The sequence below is a fragment of the Teleopsis dalmanni genome, unplaced genomic scaffold (assembly GCF_002237135.1).
Source record: "Teleopsis dalmanni isolate 2A unplaced genomic scaffold, ASM223713v2 unscaffolded_contig_1975, whole genome shotgun sequence".
NCBI classification, from domain to species: Eukaryota; Metazoa; Arthropoda; class Insecta; order Diptera; family Diopsidae; genus Teleopsis; species Teleopsis dalmanni.
This window is the reverse complement of record NW_024033357.1, coordinates 1-7564: the sequence shown is the minus strand read 5'-3', so window position 1 is coordinate 7564 and position 7564 is coordinate 1. Positions and strand designations below refer to the sequence as shown.

The 7564-nt window shown below is 38.5% G+C and overlaps 1 protein-coding gene across 1 annotated transcript; it reads left to right on the top strand.

Annotated features, from left to right (window-relative positions):
* Positions 1 to 488: 488 nt before the first annotated feature.
* Positions 489 to 5519, top strand: LOC119664471 (the record flags this gene model as incomplete). The annotated part of the gene is made up of 2 exons (XM_038073950.1): positions 489 to 5327; positions 5432 to 5519. Coding segments are annotated over exons 1-2 (4307 nt in total), but the record flags the coding sequence as incomplete, so codon positions are not given.
* Between the last annotated feature and the right edge of the window lie 2045 nt (positions 5520 to 7564).

Genomic DNA, 7564 nt, shown 5'->3' with positions numbered 1-7564 from the left:
TAATCTCTTATAAAATTCGAAATCTTATTATTATTAGGAATTCAATATATATATTTACTATATATATATATATATATAGCAACTTTCCGATTTTATGGAAATTTGCTCTCAGTGAAACATAGTGATGGAAGTAGTTTGTAAATTCCAGATAAAAGTAAAGTTATTTTAAAACTTCAAAGGCTTTCAAGAAAGTTCGCATTAGTAGTAATAGCAGTGAGTTAATTATATGAAATATTTTATTTAAAAACTTTTTTTATTTTTCATTTTGTTGTTAACATTGGCTTCGAATTTGTAGCGGTGCACTTATTATTACTCCAGAATAAAACTTCAACACGTTGACAGTTGCAAGTATAGAAGGAAAAGTTTTATGAACTCTTTAAATTGAATTTTCTCTGCTTAATTCGATTTTTCTTTTCATATCTTGTAATTTTTTTCTGTCTCTCCCTTTCCGTTTTACAGAGCTTACAACACAACTAAACATAAACAATACTTCCTTCCGTACATTTACAAACCACAACGGACCCACCTACAACTAAGCCAACTTCTAAGCGAAGTAGTGCCACACTTCGTATTTCGTTAAAACCTCGCAAGAAAAACTTTCCAGTGCACGTAGCTCGCATAACGTCGACCCTCAATCCACTACAAGGAATGAGCAAATAAGAAACTTGGAAAACTTTTCAAAGCACTTAGCGCATCAGAGCCATTTTTGTTGCATCCAAGTTTGCTAATTTTTTTCTACTTTTGCAATTTTTGCAGTGTGGCAGCGTATCTATACGCTGTCAACCGGCGTCGGTACCGGTAAAAAATTTAACATACACACGTACACATAGAGTGAGAGAGAGAGTCAGTGACTCTATCGCTACAATAGAAGACAATTGTGGGTTTAAAAAGTTTTAATACCCAAACAACATCAAAGCAGCTGCTGTGCATTTGTGAAGTTTCGATGCAAGTAGAGGAAGCGATGTGCATTGCCAACGCCTTTGTTGCAGCAACTTGTATGCATTTCAGAAATTAAAGTACCAAAAGCAATCAACAACACAAGCAAGCAAAAGTAGTACAAAGTGTTGAAAAATTCCGCTTAATAACTTTAAATTTTAATAAACCAAACATGACGAAACTTTGTTTAAAAATGTTTTACTGCATCTTCATTTTCCTCTGCATAAATGTGCATTTATATGCAGTTACTGGAGCGCCAACTCATCATTTAACCATAAGTGTGGAAGGCGACACACCAACGCTTGTCGTTACTTCTGCTGAAATTGGCATAACGCCTGAGGTACTACAACAAACTGCAAAGACGACGATAACTGCAAAGGGATTACCACTAACGCCCATAGCCAAAACAAGCCAAACAATAACAACAACACCAACTATAGCGAAACCGGTCTCCAATACACAACTGTCGAGCAAGAATGTTGAAGAGTACAGGAAAGAATTTAAAAATACAGCACCGAAGCCAAAAAGTAAATCTATGAAATCCCAGTACACAAAGAAAAGACAACAATTTCCAACAAAGGATAAGACAATATGGCGTGAGAAAAATTTTATAAGAGCAACTGAAATAGAAGTTTCAACAACAACAGCAACAACAACTACACCAGACACTACTTTAGCTACTCTACGTGGAACTATAGTGACAACTCCATTAAATAAAACATCCACTGAGGGTGCAGTTGAAGTTGCACAAGCTGCAACAGAACCTGTGCCAAATTTGAGTGAGAAAAAGATAGGCAGTCGGGAAAATCAATATGAAACCACAGAGTATGCGACGGTAGAAACCACAAAGATACCAATGCCAGGTGTTGTTGCCACTAAATCTATGCAGGTGTATGAAATAAGTGAGCCAACAACAATGTCAGATGCAACAACACTTGGAAACATGCCACGCGTAATAGCAACAAAATCGTTACCGCCAGACGTTCTGGCAACAACTGCGTTGAAATTGGAAAATGAAACTAAGCATAATACAACCATTGGACAAACAACACAGTCTACTTCAAATGCCATTAGTACAGACAGTGTCATCAATATAAGTGCGATGATGTTGACAACGCAACAAGATGATGCTAAAGCCATGCCAAAAGCAATAGCAGAATATGCAACTGAAAAAATTGCTAAGGAAACTGATAGTGCCACAACAGCGGCACAAACAACAACTATAAGATCGAGAGTAGACACGGCAACAACAGCCAAAATAGCAACTATTTTACCTGGAGCTACTCTAATGGATGCAGTTGTACAAACGGCGGGAGTTAGCGAAGAGATATTAAAGATGCCGGTAATTACAACGGAACCGGATATAATGACAACGACAATCGAGTACACAGCAGCTACCGCAACTATTGCGACTACTGCACCTACGGCAACAAGAGCTAAAGTTGAAGTGGGAATCGTTGCACAATTTAATGACAGCCAAATTGATGAAATTGTAACAACAAAAGACAGTGCCGACAGCACAAACAATTTGAAAAACAACAGCAATGCCAGTAGAGTAACAGCAAAGCAAAGTAATTTGGAAGCTGTGAATATGAAAACAGCCCCCGTGATTATGACAACCAAACATCCAGAGGCAATAAATGTGTTGCCTACAAAACAGCAGCGAGAACAAACGCCACAGCATGAACACCATCAGGAAGCTGGTAGCATAAAGCTTATCGATTTAGAGAAACATGATTTGGAGGCAATTCATGCTTTACAACAACAAAAGCTCTACCACCCACTCAATGACGGACACGATGGTGTGAAGAGCACTAAAAAGAAGCAACTAATTGACAAGCATTATTTAGTTGATGTGACAGATATGCCAACAACTGAAAGTGGTTTCATCGCAACAGTGAGACGCAGTAATGAATCACAAGTAATAGCAGCCACACCAACAGCAACAGCAACAGCAACAAAAACAATAGTAGCAGCAACAACTGCCACATCGAAAAATACCGCTCAAGCATCCACAACAACAGAAGCGACATTAATTGACTTACCAACAACAACAACAACAGTGGCGCTCACAGTGGAGACAACAGCAGCAGCAGAACCAGCAACTAAAAAATCAATATCAAACGACCTTACAGCAACAAATGTAGCAACAGCAGCAGCAACAGAACCAGTGAAAGCAACTAAAAGTCCAACAACAACTACAGTAAAGCAATTAAGTGTTAATCTGCAACTCGATAAGTTGGATCAAACTACATTTCCAGCCACCTCACCACCCTCTTTAACGACAACTTTCACTCCCGTGCATAGTGGTTACTTAGGTCCAATTTTCATGGGGGAGAAAACTTTTAGCGTTTTGCATACTGCAAGCCAGCGACCGCATGAACAGCATGAGTCTTCAATTGCCTCAAGATTGCGGGATGGACGCATAGTTGAAATAATTGCGCCAACTGCATTAGTTGAGCAAACAACAGAACAGCATGATAATTTAAATGAACTGTCAACAACAACAACAACAACAACAACTGGAAAACCAAGTCTAACAGAAGAATTAACACCCGTACTTTCAACTACAGTATTTGAAGTACCAAAGGCTATAAACAGTGCCACACGTTTTCCCGAAAGAAAGAACTTGTTGAGTGCAGAAAGTATTGCTGGAAATGCTGGTATACCTACTGCATTAGATAATACAGTACGTACGGAGTCCAAAATTTCTGATATACAAATTGAAGTCTACGACTCAACGATTGATTCAATTGTAGCTTCTACAAATTTTAAGGACAATGAAGGCTATTATTCTTTACCAGTGGAATCAGCTGTAGGTACTACGCGTCCACCATTGGCAGCGTCCACACAAGAACGCTTTACGCAATATGTAGTCGATCGTGTAGATAGTTCAACACCAGAATCTAATAATATAGCAGCAAGTGGCGGTTTAGGCAAGCCCGAGCCGGCAGCTATAGAAATACATATAAATGTATCTGAGGGTATTGGTAATGAGAGCGAAGATCTGGAATTTTTATATAGACAAACAGATTACAACGCCAACACTAGAAGTAATAGTTATAACCATTATGCTGCTAAGAACAGAAATCCGATATCGGTTAAGTCTTATGCAGCCAATAACGCTGGTGGTGTACAGAATGGTACCAGTGCCAACGGTGGCAGTGATGAAGTTTTGGTTGTGGAAATTATAGATACGGGTGAGAATAGCACTGATAACTCAGCTAGTGTAGAGAACTTAAATCCTATATTTACTTTTCGTGCTGATGCAGATGCGGATGTTGAACTCAAAGATGTAAAATATTATAATCAAAATGCTTTAGTTAAACCGCCGCAAATGTCAGATGAACTTTTTACTGCTGATGTCAAGCAAAGCGGTAGTGATGGTTATTTACAGCCACCGCCACCACCACCACCACCACCACGTAAGCCAAACATAGATCGTGATTCTGATACTATTTTCTATATATCAAATACTGAGGTTAAAGTGGGTGAGTCTCTACCAACACCCAACACCAGTTATGAGCAGTTGCAACAGCAACTACGTAAGAGACGTCTCGAGGCACAGTTTTTTCCAGCTAATTACAAAGCACCAACTACACCAACTAATGTTGGAAAAATGAGAAATCCACCCTTGCGTTATGAAGAAGATATATATTTATCACCGTTGCAGCACACCTCAGATGCGTTGAAGATTTTTCGTAGTGGCATAGATGGCGCACCGCCACTCGACGTTACTTATGTTGGTGAATCTGTGATGGAAGTTGAACAGCAACAACCCAGTAGTAATAGTGTTGGAGCAACAACAATTGTACCTGCACAAGCACCTGATGTCATCATACAACCGGCTATACTGCCGGAAATGTCAATAGGTGTGCCTGTAATAGGTGAACTGCCGCCACAGATTGAATTGAAAGAAATCGATTTCATGCCCGACGAAGCAAATCAACATCGCTCAGGCGTATATGAGAATGACATTGAAGAGAACGTGAATGGCAATGAAGTTGACAGACTTGTCGAGTCGTCAATACAATACGGTGGCGATCTGATAGACGAAGGTGCTGGTGGCATTGGCTTTGATGGCGTTGAGGGTTCTTATCCATTTGGCAATCCAGCTACGTTACATCGCAATGCGAAACACACCGCGGCAGACTATGCACACTTTATACTCAATCATGGCGTTAATAATTTGCGCAAGGATGAGTTAAGCGTAGATGTGGGCAACTCAGCAGAAATGCAGGTTGGCGAAAATACCACATTAAAAGAGTACTTGGCAAAAAACGGTAATGACACTGCGATGAACATAAGCTATGCTATTGCTGAACGTATGGGTAATGCCACCGCATTTTCAGTAATGGAAGAACCAAACCTTGGAGGTGGCCTAGAACTTGGTGAGTATATGTTTTTTTTCGAAAATTGTTTTTCTATTTGTTTAAATTTCTATTTTCCTGTTCAATTTTGTGGAAATTATATTTAATGGAAATTATATTTTTAGATTTTCAGAATGTGTACACATTGTTAATTGGACTTTTCATCATCATCATACCGATTGCGATAACACTGACGATGGCTTGCGCATTGCAGTAAGTAAATATTTGTGAATATTTTAAAAATATTGAAACAAAATAATAACAAATAAACAAAAATACACATTTCCGCATACCAGGAAGTTTGTATAAAATTCTGTATTGGAATTTCAAATTTTATCCTTTACGGCTTTGATACATAAAGTTTCATTGTTTGTGTGTTTAACAAATTGTTATTATTTTAATATATCCTATATTATTCTTCTTATTGTTGTTTTTGCTCTGTTCTTCGTTTCGGCAGCTTCCTTTTTTAATTTCGGTAAATATTTCGTATGCAAATATTTGTAAATGGGATTTTCGATTTAATCCCAAACGAGAGTTCAAGGAAAAATTTGCTGCACACGCAACCGTACCGATACTGGTAGCCTGAAAGCAGTAGCAGCAGCTGTAGTAGCAGGAGCACACAATGTTGCTTAAGGACTTTTCGGCAGTGTGCATGTCCTTTTGTATTGTGTACGAATATGTTTGTATGCCCCACTTGACATATTGCGTAGCGTCAACACATATTTAAAAAAAAAATGGAGCAGACTTGAGTACGTAAGTTCCCCATTTGTGCGTATTGCCAAATATTTTTACTGCTACAAAGATTCTAAAGTGGCAAAAAGGACGTATGCATTAAAAGCTTGCAACAGGACATAAAAGATTTGCTATTAATACTGCTAAATGTTTGAATCATTTCGCCTTTACTCCTCAAACACCCCCGTTACCACAATTTAGCATACCTGGTATATGAATTCCGACCATCTGTCTGGATAGCTGCTTTCTGAGCTGCTGTATTTCTGCATGTTTGATTAAGTTGGTTCGTTAAATATTCGTCGAGGAACAAAAACTTCAAGTTAAGAAATTTATTAGTTGCAAATTCTACATAAACTGCTTTTATAATAGGTTGGGTTCTTCAAACATCCGAAACTCGTTGTGGGTGTGTCTGCTTGCGTGTTGGCATGCATCTTTCACAATTTGAAATTTAAATTATATAAAAGCAATTTTCTACTATTCTAAACGTTCTAATTCTCCTTCCTATCTACCTTCATATCGTGTGTGAGTATTCATACAATTTTATTTCCATTTTGGCACTTAACCTCCTTGAGTGCTCTTACAGGCTGCTCATGACTCGTACGCCAAGTGTTGTAAGCTTGTCGAAAAATAATACAGAGATTATTAAAATTTATGATATATATACATTGTGACCGAAAAGCTTCCGGAAATTTTAAATAAAACGCAAAATTCTTAATCTTCATCAATATTTATTTTATCTCCTTCAAAATATGCTCCATTAGAAGCGATACACAAATGCCAACGTTTCTTCCAATCATCAAAACATTTTTTATATAGGCGCTTTCCGGTATGGCTTTGAGTTCCCTCTGCGAATTCTGTTTTACGTCTTCTATGGATTCAAAACGCGTTCCTCTGAGTGGTAATTTGAGGTTGGGAAACAGGAAAAAGTCACACGGTGCAAGATCAGGTGAATACGGTGGCTGTTCGATGGTATTTATTGAATGTTTGGCCTTAAAATCGTTGATAATGTTGAACAAATTGAGGTGAATCGGAACAAGCCGGGCGTTGACACGTCGCATACACAAATTGTCCACCAAAATCAAACGAGCCATCTCACGACCGATGCCTAGCTCTCGTGCTATCTCTCTAACACTCACATGAGGATTTTTGAACACGATTTCCTTTGCCTTTTCAATGTTTTCGTCGGTGGTAGAGGTCGAAGGTCGTCCAGAACGCGGCATGTCTTCGACGGTCGTACGACAGTCCTGAAAGGCTTTGTACCACTCATAAACTTGAGTTTTCGATAAAACTGATTCCCCATAAGCCTTTTGTAGCATTCGCAACGATTCTGCACACGAAATTTCGTTCGAAAAACAAAATTTGATGCAAACTCTTTGTTCAATATTTTTTTCCATTGTTTTTTTCGCAACGCACTACTGAGGTGAACTGGTTTCAACAGCTGCCGTAAACGAACTGTCCGACAGATCGCGCTCATTTGCATAGTAATTAAGGACAGTGCTGCAAACTACATAAACTTAAATATCGAA